General features: G+C 42.4%; 1 protein-coding gene across 1 annotated transcript; it reads right to left on the bottom strand.

Moving 5' to 3' along the window:
* Positions 1 to 1,589: 1,589 nt before the first annotated feature.
* SCO1 (synthesis of cytochrome C oxidase 1) lies at positions 1,590 to 16,782 on the bottom strand. The gene is made up of 6 exons (XM_082605558.1): positions 16,455 to 16,782; positions 15,302 to 15,392; positions 12,103 to 12,300; positions 11,265 to 11,357; positions 7,724 to 7,839; positions 1,590 to 2,494 (listed from the first exon to the last, which is right to left on the bottom strand). The coding sequence occupies exons 1-6, from the start codon at positions 16,737 to 16,739 to the stop codon at positions 2,360 to 2,362; spliced, it is 918 nt and encodes a 305-aa protein (XP_082461684.1). The 5' UTR covers positions 16,740 to 16,782; the 3' UTR covers positions 1,590 to 2,359.
* Between the last annotated feature and the right edge of the window lie 5,920 nt (positions 16,783 to 22,702).

Raw genomic sequence — 22,702 nt, 5'->3', positions numbered from 1 at the left:
AGAGGCAGCCTTGATTTTAATTTCCCCAAGATTCACAATGGAAAGGTTGCCCCATGGGTACACAGCGCCCCCGTTTTGTCTGGATTCACAAGGTCCCCATGACTGCCCCACAGCACTGGGACAGGCAGGGACCTGACTAGAAATTGGGACCCAAGTTCTAATCTAGATTCAGAAGTGAAGCCAGCACCTTAATCTCTGGGATTGTCCGCTCATGAGTAGAGAGATTTGGATTGGCATCTCTGAGGTGCCTTTCCCTGCTTCTAAGCCTTTAAGCTTGACACTGGAATGAAGAGCAAATAAAAGGTTTCTTCAAAAGCTTCTGTTCCTTTTCTGGATCATGACACAAGCGCTAACCTCCAGACACAAGCGCTAACCTCCAACAGCTGAGAATGAAGACAATTTTCTCCAGCACAAGCTGCTGCAAAGTGATCCACACAAATGTTCTGTGGCTTAAAACAGACCATCTTTTTAAATGTCTGGTATTTTAGATACTTAAGATCGTTGTTACATGAGAGTAGTCTTTTATTAAGTTCCTCACCTTCTTGACAAGGTTCCTGGGAAAGTCATTCCAAACCAACTACTCCTGAGTTGAAGTTTATATGAACTAAATCTTGGTGTTTTTTAAGTAAGGGAACCTAAAAGAAGAATGGCACTGTATGAGTTCGCTAGGGCACTGTCACAAAGTACCACAGCACCGGGCCTTGAACCACAGATGTTTATTGTCTCAGCAGTTCTGGCGGCCAGAAGTCCCAGATCAATGGGTCGGCAGGGCTTGTTTCTGGAGGCCTCTCTGTGTCTTCACGTGGTCTCCTCTCTGCCTGTGTCCCAATCTCTTCCCATAAGAACACCAGGCATGTTGGATGAGGGCCTTCCCTAAAGGCCTCATTTTAACTTCATCACCCTTTTAGAGTCTGTCTCCACTGGGTTAGGACTTCAACGAACACATGAATCTGGGGGAAAGTTCAGCCCATAACCACTAGAGTTTATGACTTTTCTTTTTCACATGCCTTGACATAAATATCTATAGTAGGTTTTAACATTAAGTATTGAGAATTTAAAACCCAAAAGATAGCGCCATGTCACGTGCACAGAGCACAGAACTGATGTGCAAGGAAAGCCCATGTCTGATGAGGTGCCACACCTGTTACGGTCTGTTGAGACTTTCAGAGGCTTTGCAGCAGCTTCAGGTGGAGAATGGTGATGAACGGTCAAGCCCAGACAGCAGGGAAGTTAAATTCAGAAACAAAAGTCAGCATCTTCCTGAAGGGCTGTCTGCCTAGCACTTTGTGGATGGATGCACCAGAAGATGACGCACCTAACTCACCCAGATCCAAACCTGCCCCCCTCCACCCTCAAAACAGTCTCTCGAGGCCCCAGTACCCTAGCCACCGCATCAGAGGCACCTGGGGTGGCAGGTGTGAATGCAGGTCTTTGCATCCTTCCTCAGCTCAGTGAACCCAGCCCTGGGCCCGGGAACCTGCACTTTAACAAGCACCCACCTACCTGCCCCCTCGAGTCTGGGGGTCTCAGCCCAGAGAGGTATAAGCTGCCATCTCTGCACCCACAAGAAAGGCCATGGTTGTTCAAGCTGCAAAACTGAGCACACCTTTATTTCAGACAAGTGCAATCCAGTACAGGCAGGAAGGTACTCTGTACACACTCATGATTTGTATCCTCTCATACCCATTTGGCAGGTCCCTAAAAGCCTGGCACATCATTCAGTTAAAAATCACATGAAAGATCCCTAGGGAATCTGATCTAATGGTTTGCCCCAAACAACAGATTTTCTCTCCATTAGTAAAATCAGCACCTGCTGACAGGGGAACACAATGCAAACCTGACAGTGATTTTCATTAACAAGCAAGACTACACTAATGCTTTCAAGCATAAAGATTAACTGTGAATTTCAGAAAGCCTAATACGATTGCTATCAGCCACCAAGAACTCGAAGAGGAAAGCAAGGTCATTATGGAAGTTACGCTCTTCCTGGAAATTCACTACAACCTGCCAGAGCAAGAGTCCAAGACACTGGAGAGACAGCCATGCTGATCAGAGGGCTCTGCTCACGCGGAGAGACCCCATGGCTGCGTCTTTTCCAGCTGTGTCCTTCCCTGAGGTCCATTCCGCTGGCTTCATGGCAACTTGGTCCCCTGGTCTCAAGGAGACCATTTGGGAGACTTCTGCTTAAGAATCCATCCTTGCTGAACCCAAGGGTAGCATGCCCTGCCCAAAATTTAGGTGTTCTCCTGGTATGAAGGCCATTCTGTAGGTTGCATGTATATACATATAAGTATCGGCCCCTACGAGAGACAAAGCTTCCTTCCTCTTCAGCAGAGTAGCGCAGGCCGCGCTGCTTTGGCTAGCTCTTTTTCCTGTGTTCCCTCATGTGAGCAGCAATCGAACCAGCTATTTCTGCATTCTTCTTGTTCTGGCCAAAATAATTTAGAAACTCACCATCTGGTCCAATCAAGTACATTATGATTGTATGATCCACCTGCAGAGAAAAGGGGGGGAAGGAGAGGATGACAAAAAGTTCACCAAAATAAGCTGCTTATTTTACTGAATAAATGCTGCAGGATAAGAGACTTCACATTACTAGTTAAGCAACCTTTGTAGCATCTATTATTTATGGAACAGGCCTAAGTCTATTATACTAAATACACAGCAACGAATTATCTAAAATCTTTCCAGAAATTTGCCGACTATTGCCTGACACATTAGCTAGAACTTGGAATTCTTTTGATTCAATCCTTAACACACTCATCCACACAATTTCTGAGAAAAGAATGCACTTCTAAGAAATGGCCACTGCCAGCCTTCATTAAACAGCCAATGTTTGGGGAACAGCAAAGCCTGCTTAGGAAGAGCCTACATTTATGAGTAAAATATTTCATCTGACCCCTTAACCATATTATAAAGAGATACCACATGGGATTAAAAGTGTTGGTGAAAAATACTTTCTTTATTAAGTTCTTGGGTATATTCTTTTATGTTTTAGGAAGAACTGGTTATCATTCAACAGGCTAAATTCTGCTTACCATGTTATATTATAAACAAAAACAGAAAAGTAACCACTAAACATATAATATACAAATTCTAATACAGTAATTAGTCCCCATATTAGTGACTCAACTGGAAACATGACGAGTGTTGTCCTCCCCTAAGAAATGTTACTACACTGAACAATCCTACCTGAAGCACATCACCCAGAAGTTCCTCAGGAGCCGTAAGTGCTACACCCCCAAAGAGTTACCTTAAATCCATTATCCACTTTCATGGCAAAGTTCTTAAAGTGTTCCTAGCTCCACCTAAAGTTTAGACTAGCCATCAATTTTTTTTTTTTAGTTATATGCTTCCACAAATCCAATTTTAAATGAGTTGAAGACTTGGCACTTAGAATCCTTGGAATTTATTCCAGGCTTGATTGCTGTCTGGCAAGACAAAAAGACAGACAGGAATGCGATCATACATACCAAGCTGGAGACACCCCAAATATACCCAGACACACGATGTGTCTGTTAGGTTATCGTGCTTTTATACACACACATTCATAAAGAGAGTAAATGGAAAGAGCCACTTGCTTATTCACATAAGTAAAGAATGTAGACCCAGAGGGCTCAGACAGCTGGTGATCTTGAGGGGGCTGGGAGTAATTCACTGCAGGAAGACAGGGAACCCGCGTTTCTCCAATTGTCTGACAGAGTCAGAACCAGGTCTCCAGGTGTCTCTTAAAGCCCTACTCCACAGCTTACACCTCTCTTTCTCCCCATTTCTTCCTCTTTCCTATTCTTTCTATTCTCTCTCCTCCTTAAAAAAACAGAATTTCAGCGTGTGTTGGGCTTATTTTATGAGTGTTCTTCACATAAATTACTTTCTAATACATAATAAAAATATTGTTCTACTCAAACTGTCAAACTTGTCAGTGGTCACATCTCAGTGTTCACTTGGGTTGTGGGCACAGCATATCATATGTAAATAAGAATGAAAGAATACACAGTAAATGTATACAATGAAGTCTTCCACTCCTTCCAGACCCCCAGAGTCCCTCAGTTCTCCTCAGAGGGCACCACTACCACCAGTTCCTGCTGTTATTCTTCCAGAGAAACCCTCTGCGTCTATTAGTGTGTCGATAACCACCTATTTTAGACAGAATTAACAACACACTATACTTGTTTTCTCACTTAGCAATATACTGGACATTGTTCTGTATCAGTACATATATAGTAGCCTTTTAAAGAATGGTTGCTTGGTTTCCAGTCTTTGTTTTACAAACAATGCTACAGGTTATCTCTGTAGGATAAATTCCAAAAAATGGGTTCTCTAATCTAAGAAGTATTCCACTTTAAATGCTGATGATACTGACAAACAGCCTTCTTACGAGGGCCTATCAGTTTAATTCCCATCAACAATGCATGAAAGTGCCAGCTGGTCCAATTTCACTCCAACACTGCAGCATTTTCTCTTTTCCTAAATTAGATTTTGACAGTATCTTTGGCCTTTCTGATCTAACAGGTGAAAAATGGCATCACATTATACAATTCACATTTATTGTGAATAAAACTGAACATCTTTTCTTAGGTGTGAAAGCTCTTTGTATTCTTTTGCAAAAGTATTTCCTAATTAATATTTAGAAAATAATGTAATACTATACATATAATGCAATGATGTGCACATTTAGCTTTCAGTGGAATTCTAAATGTTTGTAACCTGGGTTACATATACTATGGGTCAGAGAATGCCACTCGTATTCAAAGCCAGAAGCTCACCTCTGTTGCTATCGAGATTAAGAAAACTTCATTCCTTTATCTCAACCTTTAAGGTACTCCCTCATTCCCTACATGTCCTTAAATCTTAAGTTTCCCACACCATCTCGCGGATTAAAATCTGTAACCTCAAGGGACAGAAGTCATACTAATGAAAAACTCAAGAGGCTGGAGAGTGTCTCCCCCTACTGGTTGATTTGGCAAATGTACAGCAGTGAACTCAGATTCTTATCAAACGTCACATTCTTATGGCAGTAGACCAGTATTTATTTGTCAAAATGGGGTCTGGGATAGGTTCTAGAGGATCCAAGAATCTCCGTAAGACGTACATATTTACATCTTGATTTTTAAGACTAAAAAACTTAATATCCATATTCTGGATTATCTGCATGGCTACCTTAGAGTGCAAATCTCAGGGCCCAAACCTTATTTATGTTTAAGAGCTCACTGGCACCTCGCCGTATACTGCTGGTTACAGTCAGACAAGAAAAAGATGCATCCTTACTAAGTCAAGACCAACCAGTCCAGGTAGGCTACACAATGAAAGGTTTCAAAGTAATTTAAATAAAAAACCACAAGGGGGGGGCTTCCCTGGTGGTGCGGTGGTTGAGAGTCTGCCTGCCGATGCAGGGGACACGGGTTCGTGCCCCGGTCCGGGAAGATCCCACATGCCGCGGAGCAGCTGGGCCCGTGAGCCATGGCCGCTGAGCCTGTGCGTCCGGAGCCTGTGCTCCGCAACAGGAGAGGCCACAACAGTGAGAGGCCCGCGTACCGCCAAAAACAAAACAAAACAAAAAAACAAAAAAAAACAAAAAAAACCCCACAAGGGGCGGCTGGCTGACTATAGAGGTGGGTGTCTCAAATCATATTCCTGTGGTGAGCAGCGCTTTGGTTTCAGCCAAGTATCTCTTATTACGTTAACTGAATGTTTTACTTTTTTTTTTTTTTTTTTTTTTGCGGTACGCGGGCCTCTCACTGCCGCGGCCTCTCCCGTGGCGGAGCACAGGCTCCGGACGCGCAGGCCCAGCAGCCATGGCTCATGGGCCCAGCCGCTCCGCGGCATGTGGGATCTTCCCAGACTGGGGCACGAACCCGTGTCTCCTGCATCGGCAGGCGGACTCTCAACCACTGCACCACCAGAGAAGCCCATGTTTTACTTGTTTTATAAGTTGTTTGCTCTAATTTGTAAAATTTATTTTAACTCTAGAATTATGAGCTATAAACAACAAGACTAAAGGGTGTTACCTAGTTTACAACTGTACGTATGTAAACAACTTAATAAAACTACTCAGCACTGGAAGTCAGACTAGCTCAACTGCTCCCACTATCATCATAAATTAAATCTCAAAACCAGTCAATACAACTCTCTTTCATAGGAAGAGTAAAGAATTCTGAAAAGCTCTTGTTTCTCCACGGCTTCCTTTCTGCTCTCCTCTCATTCTTCTCATGCTGCTGGTGTGACAAGAGGAAACCACAGTAGGGTCCCTCTACTTTCCTTAAACTTAGAGTGTAAGAAGAAAATGCTAATTTTTCTTGTCTTTTTCTCCCATGAACTCAAGTTTCCCTAAGTCTATGAGGCACCAGAACTAGAAAATAAGATTATTGTGTGGGCTTAAGGCAAAGGGACCGGAAACGTGCTTTTAATTTAGGCCAAAGGCTACAGTGCTGGGACTTCCCTGGGGGCGCAGTGGTTGGGACTCTATGCTCCCAGTGCATGGGGCCTGGGTTCGATCCCTGGTCAGAGAACTAGATCCCACACGCATGCCACAACTAAAAGTTCGCATGCCACAGCTAAGAAGCCTGCCTGCCGCAACTAAGACCCAGCACAACCAAATAAATAAATAAATAAAATATTAAAAAAAAAAAAAAAAAGCTACAGGGGCACATGTGCTTCAGGTTCAAAAGTGGTGAGGAAATCACAGTGGGCCGTAGAGACAAAGCACCACAGCAGGATGTCCCCTCTGCATATCACTCTTGGGAGCTGGCCATGGCGTTGCGGGAAGAGCAATGACTCAGGATCCTGACCATCTTTCTTTCTACAAAACCAGCTCTGTGGCTGGAAAGGCTCTTGTGATTAATCACTTTGTTTAACCAATACTATAGAGAAACTAGAGCATGACAACAGAGGAAAAACCCTGAAATAATACTAAAATACGTCAACTCTTCATGTGATAGGGAAAAACGTCCACATTGAGAAGGAAACTGGGTGCGTAGGGGTGGCGCTTATGTTTCACTGTGAAACCACTGACGAGAAGAGGAACAAGGTGACCCAGGACTCCTAGGCAGTGCCAATGAATGTGAAGACGGCTCTTTAATGTAAGAGCTACAGAAGAACAACCTGATAGAATTTGTTCTTCATCATTAAAAAAACTTTATTAAGTACCTAATTATGTAGAGCATAATAGCTGCAAATGCAACTAAACACAAAATTATGCAAACGCATAGTTGGTATGAAAAGAAATCTTATGGGAAGTCTAGTTGCCTATGGCTTTCTTTTCTCTTGCTTTTCAGAATTCTTACTCACTCAACCCAAAAACGCAGTTCCCTACAGCCTGACACTACTTCTCAAAAGGAGTATATTTCTTATACCTCTTCACTAAGGGCACAGAGAACCAATACAATGTTTATCAACTAAAATGAGCTTTGCCCCAAACGATTATATTATATTCTATTGAATCTAAGATATCCCTGATTTTATATTGCTCTATAATTTTATGTGCCACTAGAAAAGCAGGCAATTAAACTCTAAGAACAGTGAATATAAATTAAACAATCATCCTTCAAAAAATATATATACATCTTCTATCCTTTCAAACATCCCTAATTATTAAGGAATCTGCTATGATCTCAGATTATCTTTCGTTTTAATTTCATTTTTAAAAACAGTCGTCACGGAAAGCTATATGAATGTCTGGGACCTGGGAGCCTGTCCAGGTGTTGAAAGCTGTGCATTTGCTTACTATATAGTCCTCATCTTCGTCCTTGGGGCCAGGGCTGTAATACACTCTGAATGCTCTGGCCACTTGATCGATCTCTTCTTTTGTGCCAGTTAAGCCAATCAGTTTGGGAGAAAATTCTAAATAAACAATGAGAAAGACAGTGAAAAAGAAGCAAGCAAACCAACCAACCCTACACTTCAAAACACAGTATCAGTTATACAGCAGCCCCACTGCCACTTTCTTCCTGGAGTCCCTAAACATTTCTTCATGTTTCAAAGAAAAACAAATTCGCATAGAACAAATGAAAATTCTCTTCTGTAGTATATGTCACATTCACCAAGATAGATCACACTGGAATTAAACTAGAAATCAATGGCAGAAAGATATCTGGAAAATCCCCAAACACATGGAAATTAAACACACTTCTAAGTAACACATGAGCCAAAGAAGAAATCTCAAGAGAAATTAAAAAAATATCTTGAATAAAATAAAAATGGAAACACAACTTATTGAATCCATATAGTAGAAAAGAAGATTTAAATCAATAATATGTTTCCACCTTAGGATCTAGAAAAAGAGCAAATTAAATCCAGAGTATGCAGAAGAAGAGAATCAGAGCAGAAATCAATGAAACTTAAAACAGGCTATTAATAGAGAAGAGCAATGAAACCAAAAGTTGGGTTTTGGTAATATATAAGTCAAATCCTTTCATGACTAGTAAAGAGCTGGAGGGAATATATTCTAATTATTTAAATCACAATTTTTGTTAATTTAGTGGTTCTTAAATATTTAGCTGTAGTTCTGAGATATGCTGAAGTTTAAAGATACTATTATGAATTAATTAAGCACGACAGTTTTCCATTGTATCATATGAGAAAAAAGTTTGCTTGACAATTAGTTCATACCAGATCAAAATACCTGTATCTCATTTTCTAACATAAAATCTCACAGCATGCACTTGCTATTAAGTTTTTGGAATTTATGTAAGTAAGCTGGGGAAGTCACTTAAAACACCTGGATTCATCAGACTACTGAGCCGAGTCCAACACTGAACAGCAGTACCTTCTTCCAAAGGTACGGGTAGCCTATTTTTATTCTTTGGACTAACTCATTCTAAATTGAAAAACTGCTCAGATACTGAAAAAGCAAGGTGGCTTGTTCTTCTTCCCTACACTCTGACTAAATGAAGAGAAGGTGAGTGAAGCCTGAATTAGTTGCACATCCAAACCTTTTCAAAAAATTGTTGAAATTGCAGTAATTTTCTAAATACCAACTTAAATATTTAAAAATCCCCCCCAAATGCAACTAGAAAGGATCACATCATCAATCACTGTATGTACCTGCTGATGAAGAATATTACCATAAGGTTTTGGTATTTCCATTAGGTACAGCAATTCAAATGTCTACTCATTTGGGGATTATCTAAGGTTTGGTTAATATGTGATAATAAACAATTGCCAATATGACACACATTTAAATTGGAGATCATTTATCACCCAATGAGTTATACCTGCTTTTTACTGCTTTAGAAAATAACAATGCTATTGCTCAAATTTCTGACATACCTGTGAACTGTGGACATAAATTCTGCTTATATATAATAAAAACTCTAAAACTTCAACGAGAAAACAAATCTTTGTAACCTTGGGTTAGGCAAAGATCTCTCACATATGAAACCAAAAAATTATCTATAAAAGACCAAGCTAATAAACTGAACTTCATCAAAATAGAAACTGCTCTTCAAAAGGCATGGCTGACATGACAAGCCATAGACCGGGAGGAAATATTTGCAAATCATACACCTGATAAAAGACTTGTATCAGGACTATAAATAATAAGTAAATAAGTAAAAATAAACAGCCCCATAAAAATGAGTAAAAGATGTGGAGACGCTTTACCAAAGAAGACATACAGATGGCAAATAACGGCATGAAAAGATGCTTTATGTTAAAAGTTATTAAGGCAAACGCATTAATAAAACCACAATGAGATACCACTAAGCACCTACTGAAGTGGCTAAAATTAAAAAGACTGACCCTACTAAGTGTGCAAGGATGTGGAGGAGCCGGAGCTCTCATACACTGCCAGCGGGAGTGTAAAAATGTACTGCTGCTTTGGAAAAAAGTTTGTCAGTTTCTTAAAAACTTAAACATTCACCTATCATATGACCCAGCCACCCCACTCCCAGGTATTTACTCAAGAGAAATGAAAGCATGTGTCCACACAAAGACGTACGTGTACATGAGTGCTCAGCAGCTTTATCTGTAAGAGTCAAAGACTGGAAATAACTCCAATGTCCATCAGTGGGATACTACTCAGCAATAAAAATGAACTATTGACACACGCTACAACATGGATGAATCTCAACATAATTACACTGAAGGAAGTCATTAAAAAGAAAGAGCATATACTGTATAATTCCATTTACATAAACTTCTAAAAATGCAAACTAATCTATATTGATGGAAAGCAGATCAGTGGTTGCCTGGAGACACGAGGTGGGTGCAGAGGAGGGACATGAAGGAGGAATTAGCAAGGGCACATGGAAGCTGCTGGGGGTGATGGATATGTTCACCCTGACTGTGGTGATGGTTTCCCAGGTGCACACATGTGTCAAAAGGTAACACACTGTGCACTTTAAGTATGTACTCTTTTAATATGTCAACTATCTCTCAATACATGAGCTAAATAATAAAATATACAGCAGGTCTTACATAAGACACACTTTAAAATAACTCAAAGTTTTAGTGGATATGCATTAGCAGGTATCATACAATAAAAATAAATAGAAAACTATTCATTAGTCCTTCTGACCAGTAGCTTAAATCAATTCCACCATAATTAAAATGGAAATTCCTGATTTTTAAGCACGCATGTTCCACACACTAGTACAACAACAAAATCTGTCTGATCAGATTTTTATTCTCATCACTTTTTTCAGCTTAAGAAACTTGAATTTAGAGAAATTACCCAAGCTCACAAGAACCTAAATATTCATCCTTAATTCTACCATAATTTATAGTCTTTAAAAGTACCTTCTAATAGTTTTTAAGTGCATGTTGAGATGTTTGAATTGAAATTCTTCCTTAAAATGGTTCTAAATGTGTTTAACATTAATATTTTAGATTTATAAAATATACACTATGAATTCAAAATGTGCTTATATTTCATAATTTTTCTTTAATCTCCCAATGAACATACTCCCAGAACATCTGTCTGTCCTAATTTTACAAAGGGAAGAGTGAGGTACTGAGCTGGAATCAGAAGCAATGTGTCCCCTCAATTCAAGGGTCTCTTTACTTTGCTGATATCTGAAGGCCAAGTTCAATCTTTCCTCTGTGACAAAATAAAGAGCCCTGCACCAGGAACTGAGAGGCCTCGTCCTTATTTATTTACTTACCGGCCACAGTCACAATCCTAAGACTCTTTTCATCCACCTGTAAAACTGGTGACAGTACCATACGTCCCCCGTATCTTACAAAGCATTCCAAGGTCCAAATAAGCTGATCTTTCAAAAACTGTAAGAGCTAAACATATGTAAGCTATTGTGAATAAAACACACCTTTTACATAATTTGCGATGGCTTCTTTTGTGTCCCTCTCTGGGTCAATAGTGATGAAAAGTGGAGTTAAATCTGGCAGAGTTGGAATGCTATCTGAAAGAAAGCTCTCATTAATCAGTATTCACATTCTAACGGAAAAGACAAACAGCAGTTACAGGAGCGTGTAGGGAGTGCTACAGCAAGGTGTTAAGGCAACACAGAGGGACATCTAACACGGACGGGGAAGGGGATGGGACAGCCTCCAGGAAAGGCAGATATATATATATATCTGTGGTGCAATCAGATAGATATCCTATCAAATAGCTGCACCCCTGCACACAGGCTGTTACTCAGAATCACATCACGTGGATATCCTGTCTCCTAATCCAATGCAATGTTTGTAGGATTCCCCCACCCCACCCACCATTTCTCAAGGGCAAAGAAACTATTAATAAGGACTGAATATCCTGGAACAATTCATTTTAAGAAGGATGTACATCACAGACCATACCACAGATTTCCTAGTCTAACCACCAGTCACCAGGGAAAAAGCAATGGCAGTGTCAGTGATGAAAGGCTACAAAAAGAAAGGGACACAAAGCAGAGTTAAGGGAGACCCAGACCACACCAACATTTTTAAGCAACCTAACATTTAGCATCAAAACAAGCTTCCTTTGGTAAAGAATAAGGTCATGGGAATCACAGCCACTAACAAGCCTAACACTGAGATTTTATGTTCTCACAAACTGAATAATTACAACCCTCCACCTAACAGTAATATAAGAATGTGAAAAGCATGGTAACATTAGGGACATCAAGTAAACACATACTTTTTTATAGGAAGAGATGGCTTTCTTACCTATTTCATCCACAACTTGAATCATTTTTTCTAGTTCTTCTGGACAGATATCAGGGCAATGAGTGAAACCAAAATAAATCAATACCCATTGACCCAGGTAGTCCTTATCAGTTTTGGGCTCGCCAGTATGAGTTGTGAGGGAAAACGGGCCCCCAAGTAAAGGCTTTCCGATGCTTCGCTGCCGTTCCTTCTCCAGCTCTTAAACACACACGAACACACACCGAAGGGGAAAAAAAAAAAGTCAATCTAACCACAGGTACTCAAATGCCTGATCTATGGTTCATTCTATACTACTGACTGAGGGCACAAAATGTGGAAGAAATAGCCTCAGTTTTCAAGAAGCTTAAAAAATCTTTTAAGAGAAATAAGCATAAAACAAAATAAAATCAAACGCTATTGTATATAGTAAGGACTACAAGAAAAGAAAGTGGTCAAACTATTTTCTTCCCTCTCCAGAACAATTCAGTCCTTAGCCATCAGGTGTGGCCACGATGGGGGTGAGGGCACAGCAGAGCAGAATGTCTGAGCCCAAGTGGGCGAGGTGGGTGGCCTGGCAGTGGGTGTCTGAGCCTGAGTGTGCTGAGGAGGGCAGCTGCGTGAGGAGAGGACAGCAGCGATGGGAGCTCGGTTACATACAGGGGCTTGACCAAATAAATAAATACATTAAAGAGCTACAGGTGAAAAAGGAGTTAGAACGATGGAAGGAGAGAAAACTAGAATGAACGCTGAAGTATTGGAAAGAAATGGGAGGTACAATACAAACTTATAGTTTCAAAATATATAGATACAGAAATGAGTACAGATGTAAATAAGCACCTCTCTCTCCTAGCTCTGTCCACTGAAAGGACCCAGGGGTGGATACACCCCAATAGCAGTGAGCTCATATCCTGACTTCTAATATCCTCCTCCACTAAAAGGAAATGAGGCTTTTTAGAGAAACGGCTGATACCAGGGCTGGGGCAGAGAAAGTACACGAACCTAGAACATCCTTTTGTGTCAGAATTAAGGAAGAACCCAAAGCACATAGGAGGCACGTCAAAAGGAAACAGAAGCCTGTGTCGAAGGGGCTCCCACTGACCAATCTGGGACAATGTGAGCATCAAACCAAAGAGAATAATGGATTACAACTCACTGGCTTGCTAGGAAATCATGAATCACACTGATATAAATAAAGGAATTGAGAGTTTGATGGGGAACAGAATATTTACATGTATAAATACATAATATTTACATGTCTAAATGTACATCACAAAATACACATTAATTACATTTCTAGTAGAGAAGCCTGACACATACCACCTTAATCAAGTGATCAAACTGAACTTAAATCAGTAATGGGACAAACTGAAATCATATGACACCTGACTAAATGCAGTGAGAACACAGCGTCCTGAATCTAACCATGAGAAAACATCAGACAAACCCAAACGAAGGGACAGTCTACAAAATAACTGGCCTGTAATCTTCCAAGCTGTCAACGTCATGAGTCGGGTAAAGGCTGAAACACTGTTACAAACTGAAGGAGACCAAAGAAAAAACTAGGTATGAGGTGTGCTTCTGAACTGGATCTTTCTGCTATAAAAGAAGGGCATCAGTTGGGACTTCCCTGGCAGTCCAGTGGTTAAGACTCTGTGCTTCTACTGTGGGGGGCATGGGTTCAATCCCTGGTTGAGGAACTAAGATCCCGCATGCCACAAGGCACAGCCAAAAAAATTAAAAATAAATAAAATAAATAAAAGGAGGGCATCAGTTGCACAACTTGAATGAGGTCTGAAGACTGAACAGTGTAACATACTGATGTTAATTTTCTGATTTTGATGGCTGCACTGTGGTTATGTTGGAGAAGTATTTGGAGATGATGAGGCATCATGTCAGCAAATACTCTCAAACAACTCAGGCACTTTTTTTTTTTTTTAAAAAAGAAGATGTTGGGGGTAGGAGTTTATTAATTAATTAATTTTTTTTTGCTGTGTTGGGTCTTCGTTTCTGTGCGAGGGCTTTCTCTAGTTGTGGCAAGCGGGGGCCACTATTCATCGCAGTGTGCGGGCCTCTCTATCGCGGCCTCTCTTGTTGCGGAGCACAGGCTCCAGATGCGCAGGCTCAGTAGTTGTGGCTCATGGGCCTAGTTGCTCCGTGGCACGTGGGATCTTCCCAGACCAGGGCTTGAACCCCTGTCCCCTGCATTAGCAGGCAGATTCTCAACCACTGCGCCACCAGGGAAGCCCCAAGGCACACTTTTAATACTGTTTCATAATACAAGTTTTTATAAAACAAAATTATTAACTGAAGGTGAAATTCCAAACTAAAGTCAAAAGAAGCTTGGCTTTTTCTACAATCGTCTCTACCATTACTTTCCTAGTTTGTCAGGTTTGTTTCATTTTGAAACTGAAGGAACTTAACTGCTTATTAAAATATGAAAATCTTATCAATAAAACACTTCTTGTTACACAAAAGAAATATACCTGTATATCAATATGGATCTTATATTTCTAAAGTTCTAAAGCCTATGAATTTTCACTCCCAGCAGTAAACATTATCCTTTGTATAATGTCATCAAAAGAGACTCTCTAAAGAATCAAAACAGAGTAAGTGATACTTTAAAGATTTACTGGAAACTTCTAAAACAAATCTTAGAAGTCCTAAAATATTCACTAAAATATAAAGTTCTTGTAAACAGTTTCTAAACCCTCCGAGTGTTAGTCCAGAGCAGTTCCTTGCCGTGAAATTCCCTCTGTCCTGGCAGAACCTCATCTAGTGAATCCTTCAATTCTGTGTCTGTTTCACTATCATGGGCGCCTCAGTGGCTGGACTGCACCTTAATCATCTTTGCACCCTCTGGACTTCTTACTATCTACATCCAGATCTGTCCACAATAAGTCTTTTCACATGGTTAGACAGTGGTGCCCTGAACAGGTAAGACAGTGGAAAAACAGGTGAAATCCAAATAAAGTTTGTAGTTTAGTGAACAGTACTGTACGAACTTTAATTTCTCACTTTTGATAAATTAGCCATAGTTATACAAGATATTAACATTAGGGGAAGAAAGGTGAAAGATACATAGAAACTGTCATTTTTACAACTCTTCTGTAAACCTAAAATTATTTCTAGATAAAAAGCTTAAAAACAACAATGACAAAAAGATGCCAGTCCACAGCCAGGAAGGATTTTATTCAGCGCTGACCAGATGATATCTACTTACTCTCTGTCTTTTCTTTCTTGAAGTACTTCATCCCAGCCAGTAAAACTCCTCCAATAGCAAATGTGATGGCTAAGGACTTCCAGGAAACAGGCTACTGGGGCAGAGATTTCAAAAATAAAAATACTAGAAAGATGCAAACATTTAATCACACTAAATTTATTACAGTAGTTTTTAAGAGACCTACACATAGGCCTCGATCCTGTTAAATGAACAGCATGTTTCACGTTACTTTGGGATGAGAAAATACTGAAAGTTTCTGGGGAATGCAGTTGCATCTGGGCTAACACAATTACAAAGGCACTTCTTTCCAAGGGAAGGGTCCCTAAGTCGATTTCTTTTCATGTGGAAAAAAAGACCCAAGGCTCAAGCACCATGATTGTTACCACGTGTGACCCAGATCCCAACTGCTGATTTAAAAATCAGCTAATCACCTGCTTGTGCTGATATTGAGAATACATAGAAATAAACCAAATAAACTTAGGAGGTTAACCTAACTCTGGCTTCCAAAAGTAACAAAGCCAAAGTAGAAAAGACAGCTAAAAGTGGAACGTCTTGCAAACTGCATCATTATTTCTTTGTACTTTTTCCAAGTCCCAAGATAAAATAACTCATTAACCTTCCCCCAGCTCCGAAGACCACTTCTCTTGCCTATCACTAGAACCTAGTGGCTCTTAAGTTCTTTTGGGGTCAGAACTAGAACCCGGGAGAAACCAAAGAAAAAAAGCATATCCAGCACGCCACTGCGATCTACATGTGCTCAATTTCAGGATATACACACCAGGCCTCCGAAGGGACAGCCAAGTGATAAATAATAAAAATGCTCTGACGCTTCAATCATGGGTAACTTAAGGTTGAGCACCTCCCCCGCTTAGAACACCTGAAACTTATTTTCTTGGCGCAAAAGCTAACTAAAATCCAAGCCCGGGTATCTAACCACGTGGAGAGGGTGTCGGTTCTGAGGTTCTCTTTACCGCTGAGGGTCCGTGCAAACCGGAGGGAAATGCGGGTTGAGATTCTGTGACCCAGGGAGGTCAACCGGCGGAGTGGAGGACAACTTGAGGCCGAGTGGTTTCTGAGGTTATGACCAAGTGGGACGGGAAGGGCGCGCAGGGTTGACTGGCGAGCAAAGGCAGGGCTCCAGGTGTGCACTCACCCGGGGCTGCGAGGGGCGCGTGGGGTCTCCGCCGCCCTTCGGCTCCGGTCCTGACGACCCGGGCGGGGGCGGCCTCGCCGTGCTGAGGAGCCGGCACCGCAGGCAGCTGCCAGCAAGCCCCGAGGCCCGCCACGCCCCCTCTGGCGGCGCGCGGAGCCGCCCTAGCATGACCTTCGCGGTCCCCTCCCCGGGACCCCAAACCCCGAGGCCGCGAGGTAACAGAGACCAAAGTTTGCCACCCGTAAGCCGCATTATCCGGCCGGGCGCGCGCAACAACCTCGCCATGAGCTCGAGAGACCGCGCCTCCTTTGCCCCGCCCCTCGACTTCCGGCGCCGTTTCCGCTTCCTCCGAAAGTGAGGGAGAGCCGCTCTTTCCGCTGCGCTCGATGGTGACGCGGTCGGCTAGCCGGTAGTCTGGGAGTTCTTCGCTGCGGAGTCGGCGCGCGGTAGGTGGTTCCTCGCAGCTGGAGGCGGGGCGGGGCGGGCCGGGCTGGGGTAGGCCTACGCGGGCGGGCTGCAGGGCTCTCGGGAGCTGACAGGGCCCGGAGGAGGGGGCCGCACTGGGGACCTGGCTGCGCGGCGGGAGCTGGGCCGGGAGTCCTGAGTGCAGCTCAGGGGCCCGGGGCTTCGACGACCGCAGCCTCTCCTCCCTCACCGGGCGCCCCCAGCCTCGGAAAAGAGAAAACGGCGTCCGGAGACTGCCGGGACCGGGCAGCCCCCGTCCTCAGCCTGGAGGCCGGTCGTTGACCGCTTTGCACCCCTAACGTAGAAGCGGACCCATTGCGCTTGAAATAATGTGCTACTTTTTTTTTTTTGTGGTACGCGGGCCTCTCACTGCTATGGCCTCTCCCGTTGCAGAGCACAGGCTCCGGACGCGCAGGCTCAGCGGCCACCGCTCACGGGCCTAGCCGCTCCACGGCATGTGGGATCTTCCCGGACCGGGGCCCGAACCCCTGCATCGGCAGGCGGACTCTCAACCACTGCGCCACCAGGGAAGCCCTGTGCGACTTTTTAAACACATTTGCTGATTAGGATATTTGAGCGGTTAGGGTGACAAGGACTAGTCAAGTATGACTGAACTGCCTGGGATTTTTCCCAGGGTATAAGGAACCTGAATAGAAATACCGGCACTGTACGGAGCGGTGTCTCTCCTGCGTCACGTCCCAGCCCTTGACTTGGGCTCCCTGGGCCCTAGCATTTCTACAAGCCTATATTTACATAAGCCCCCCTGTTAACGAGGCGGAGAGCGTTCGTAGGTTGACTTTTCATTGCTTGCGAAAGTTGAACTCGCGTTCATTCTGTCTTGCCTTTGTCTCAGCATCTGCAGTCTTAATCTCTCTCCTCCCTGCCTCCGTGGCAGATGTGCAAAATACAGAAAAAGGAGGGGAAAAAAAAAAGCCTTCTAATGTCCTTAACTTTGGATCCCACTCCCGCGGGGCCTTTTTCAGGGCTTCCGCTGAGCAGAAGCATCCGGTGCCTGGTGGTGGTGGCCCCGGTGCGGGGTATTTTTTATCGACTGGCATCATCAGCCAGTGTTCTCCTCTGCTCGCCCACCAGGAGGTTTGTAGTAGTCTGTAATTACCTGTGTTTCTTGATTCCTGAATTGAGCTGGACTTCTCTGGAATATCGGCTCAAAGTAAATGTTCAGCACTTAAGATCATTTTTAATCAAACTGATTTTTCTGTCTTGAACTTGCCCATGCTTCAGATCTTGTCCCCCCACCCCACCTTATTTCTCTGTGTTTGTTTCTCCAGGGAGAAGGTAGTCCTCAAATTGACAAAAAAACCCACAAAAGTACCCTGCTTATTCAGGCAGTGAGTGTGTAAAATTATTGTTCACCTCTTTGCTCAGTTGTAGGTTAATTGATCAGGCAGCCGTCAGATACATTAAAATTGAATTCAGGGTTTTTTTTCAGCTGGTCTGTTAACTTTTATTTGCCAGAGTGATTCTTTTAATAGCTGGACCCTTTATTTGATTACCAAAGCTTTTTTTTTTTTTTGTGCGGTACGCGGGCCTCTCACTGTTGTGGCCTCTCAGTTGTGGAGCACAGGCTCCGGACGCGCAGGCTCAGCGGCCATGGCTCACGGGCCCAGCCGCTCCGCGGCATGATGGGATCTTCCCGGACCGGGGCACGAACCCGTGTCCCCTGCATCGGCAGGCGCCACCAGGGAAGCCCACCAAAGCATTTTTATACAACTTCTTCATATTAAATTTATAATGTTAAATAAAATACTAGCTTCTAAAACAGTTCCTGGCTGAAAGTAGGTGTTTTATAGCTGTACATTGGATGAATTGCTAACACCTCTGAGCCTGACTTCATGCACCTGTAAAACTTTAGTGTTAAAAGATACCTTAAAACACTGTCTAGTGTAAACCTGTCACTTGTGAGAGGAAAATCAGAATGGTGTTGGTATTGCTAAGAGAGCTCACTGAAATGGAACCAGGAGGCCCTTGAGGATGTGTGACTTAGGCATGTCTCACCCTGGATGGAATCTGACCTTTGACCATTTATTGTCCTAATGAAGTCATCCAGAACGTGTGCTGGAAACTCACGATACCTAGAGGACCCCTAGCCTGGAATAATTCGTGATTCCTTAAAGACAAATATTTCTTGACTTGTGTCAGAGTCGATCACAGTTCTCAACAGGCAGCTAACTCTGTGGCTTTTCATATTTATGAACCCCTGACTCTTTCTCTTCCCCAGAACACTCTCAGTTTTACCTGAATCTGTGTCTCCCGAATTGCAGTTCTTAAGACCCCAAATAAACTCATTTCTTACTTGTAGCCTCCTGCATTGTTTTTTGGTTGACACACTTTTATTACTCCTCTTAAACCACCAAGGTCACAAACGAGTTTTTTTTTCTTTTTTTCCCCAATTTAGATGCTTTTCTTGAACGAGACAGGATGTAGATATTATCATCTGATATTTGTTCTATCAATAGTGACAAGGCTGATCAAATTTTGTGCTTGACAAAACCTTAGGCTGTTTGACTAGGACAACTAGGCCTAACTTCCCGGCCCTGTAGTTCACTTGCTTCATCTCAGGTGCAGATCTCCGCCCTGCGTGTCTAGCCACAATTTCCTGCCTCACCTTGCCTGTTACTGCTGTATCTAGCACAGTGAGTTTTGAGGCTATCCACCCCCCCCCCCACTTCTTTTTCCACAGCTACCTAGCCCACGTGGGTCTACGTATAAAAACTTGGCTCACGCATCCCTTCCCTGAGATGCTTCTGGCTTAGGCTTTGAGCGTCTCTTTATTGCAGTAGTTCCCTGTAACAGTCTCTCCTTAGTCAAGTCTAGGCTTGTCACATTTTTTCCTTTGACAGTAGTTTGAAGGGCTGTCTTTCTTCACAACCTCACCATAGATTCTTGAGGGCTTTCTACAAGGACCTTCAGCATTCTGCCAGTCTTAATTATCATAGAAGTTTTTTATATCATCTTGTAGCAAGTTTTCAGCAAGTAAGCATCCCTGGGCATTTCCTTCTATTCTTGAAAATCATTGGTGCCTAAGGTGGTTTTCGCAGAATGCTGACTGCTTATCCTGCACCATGAATTTTTGTGGACTTTTTTTGAGGAAATCTTGTGAAGATTTCTGCATTATTCTGGTCTATAAAAAGTTGGGGTAGTTTCATTTATCTTGAGGTTCACTAGGCAGATATATAATTAAAAAATAATTTTCTTAACACGTATAGAGTGCTTTATGATTTACAAAGTAGACCACTTTGCATTAGAACTCAGTTGAATCTCACAACAGGTGATGAGAGTTATTTTGCTCTAAGAAACTGGAACTACAATCAGTTCTAGGTTTTCAGCTTCACAGTTTCCAGCAGTTCATCATAACCCCTCTTAACTAAAACTTGGACAACTTAGCGTATGTAAATGGTGCAGGCAAAACTTCCAGAACCAAGTTCACTAGAAACTTGCTATTTTGCTTTCTTTTCAAAAGCAAATTATTTTCTTAGATCTTCTAATTCTTCCAGACTTTATTTTTCCCTAAACTTTAGAATGCTTTTAAAAAACTTTATAGTATAGACATTTAAAAACATGCATAAAGGTAGAGAGAATAAACCTCATGTACCCATTTTAGCTTTAACAATTATTCTCTACTCATCTACTTGTTTGTGTGTATTTGGTGAAGGATGGGGAGTATTTTGAAAAAGTTCTATGGCACTGGAATGCTTGTTAATTCTAAGTCTCCCCACTGGGGGTGTCTTTGAGTTTTTGATCTCTCCGTCCACCAGGATCAGTCTATCTGAGCTCCCTGGCATCTCCCTGAACCATAAAACAAAAGACTCTAAATGAGCCAGAAGAGTCAATTCCCGGCCCACTTGGTTCTTTTTTGCCCTGACTCACTCACTGTTGATTCCAATTGTCTTTCCGTGAATGTGGTCTTGTCCTCCCTTATCTCTTCTGTTTTCTTTAATAGATCACGGTATAAATTTAAGTTTCTGTTTTACAAAATAATTTCTGTGTTTAATAAAATGCATATTTTTTTTCTATCCTTAGCCTTATCTTTAAAAGCTATATGTAATGAGCATTTTGAATCTCTTTTCTACCCTAGAACACATTACTGCTTTGAAGTATGTGGCCCTTGCTGGGTTCTCTTCACATTACTTAACTTTCTTTAAAAAGCTGGCAAGGGCTTCCCTGGTGGAGCAGTGGTCGAGAGTCCGCCTGCCGATGCAGGGGACACGGGTTCGTGCCCCGGTCCAGGAAGATCCCACATGACGCGGAGCGGCTGGGCCCGTGAGCCATGGCCGCTGAGCCTGCGCGTCCAGAGCCTGTGCTCCGCAACGGGAGAGGCCACAATAGTGAGAGGCCCACGTACCGCAAAAAAAAAAAAAAAAAAAAAAAACCTGGCAAATCTTCAGATACCCTGGAGTTTCCCTAAACTGAACTGTGTTCCAGTGGAAGGTGCATCTGATAGGGCTTTTGGTATCGCATGACAGAAACCTCAAAGCCAATTCACTTCGGCTTTACTCAGAGGAGATTTTGTTGGCTGATAGAACTAAATGACCAAGCGTAGTTCTAACAGGGACAGGTGGATCCAAGTGTTCAACTAGTGTTTCCAGGACTTGACTTCCTTTCATCGGTCACATTGCTTCCTTCTGGGTTGGGTTTCTTCCCAGTTAACTTTTCCCTAGCAGCTCCAGTCTTAGCAGTTTTAGCAGAAGTAGTTCCAGTAGTTTTGCTAGTAGTTCCAGAGAAAGTCCCAGGGCTGATGCTTATTGACCCCCAACTGACCAGAGGGAAACTGGGCTTTTAGAGGCCAGGCCTGGGTCCTGGGTCTGCCCCTCCCCCGCCAGGAGGTTGAGGTTAAACCACACAGACTGAGAGTGAGAGTGGGTAGGTGCCTAAACAGACATTGGGGATGCTGTGACCAGAACAGGAAGTGAATGCTGGGTCGGCAGTGACAGGTGTTTGCTGGACAAGATCAAATTAATTGGGACCAAATACCCTCTAGGAGATGTACAGTACATATTGTTACCCTAAAGGCGCTGAGTTTAAAGGTCAAAACAAACAAGCTTGTTTAGCAGGAGATAAAAGCATTCCCAGAAACCATTTTCTCTCAAACTCTGGTCATAACGTTCCAGTGATAACACTTGCTAAATTATCTTCTGGTTTGATTCTCTTATGAATCTATACTTGGAATCCCAAATATGTGAAGCCTTAAAAGACTAGGGGTTTTCAGCTTAAATGAGTTTTGTATTTATTTTAATTGTATCTCACCTTTCAAATCATATGATCTCATCTATACTATCCCTCGTACATATTAACTGAGTTGGTATTTAGTGGGGTTTTCAGATGGGACTGCAGGAAGAAATGAACAACAACAACAACAAAAAAAAGTATAAGAACACCAAGGAAGTTTTCAGGGTTTCCATCACTTTTTCTGGTTTTGTTTTACCTGTTTTGGGGCTCATTCTACCCAACCAGATTTAGGAAGGAATTTAGCTCATAATTGGGTAGATCACATAGAAAGTGTGTCATTAGTGACAAACAGTTTTAGACCAAAAAGAGACCCTTAATTCTCAAAAGTGTCCAATAGAAATCTGGCCCTTATTTCTGATTGTGGAGTTGTCACCTCCACCTCACAGGAGCACTCTGACAGGATTTCACATGTCTGTAGAAGGTTAAAAAGAACTCAGTAGGAATATTCAGCAAATGACTGGAGACCAGGAGTCTGAAAGTAATTTTAGAAACTATAAATGAATTTTTAGAAACAACTAGGCTTTAATAACCTAGAC

The sequence above is a fragment of the Mesoplodon mirus genome (assembly GCF_964341445.2).
Source record: "Mesoplodon mirus genome assembly, chromosome: 18".
Lineage (NCBI taxonomy): Eukaryota > Metazoa > Chordata > Mammalia > Artiodactyla > Ziphiidae > Mesoplodon > Mesoplodon mirus.
Note: the sequence above shows the minus strand (reverse complement) of the source record. Positions and strands in the feature narration are given on the sequence as shown.

Excerpts from the sequence above, each read along its gene's own strand:
- SCO1 (XM_082605558.1), bottom strand. The coding sequence starts at position 16,739 with ATGGCGAGGTTGTTGCGCGCGCCCGGCCGGATAATGCGGCTTACGGGT. Across the intron at positions 11,358-12,102 it reads TCAAGTTGTGGATGAAATAG|ATAGCATTCCAACTCTGCCA; the intron begins GTAAGAAAGCCA and ends GCTTTCTTTCAG. Across the intron at positions 2,495-7,723 it reads ACGAAGATGAGGACTATATA|GTGGATCATACAATCATAAT; the intron begins GTAAGCAAATGC and ends TTTTCTCTGCAG.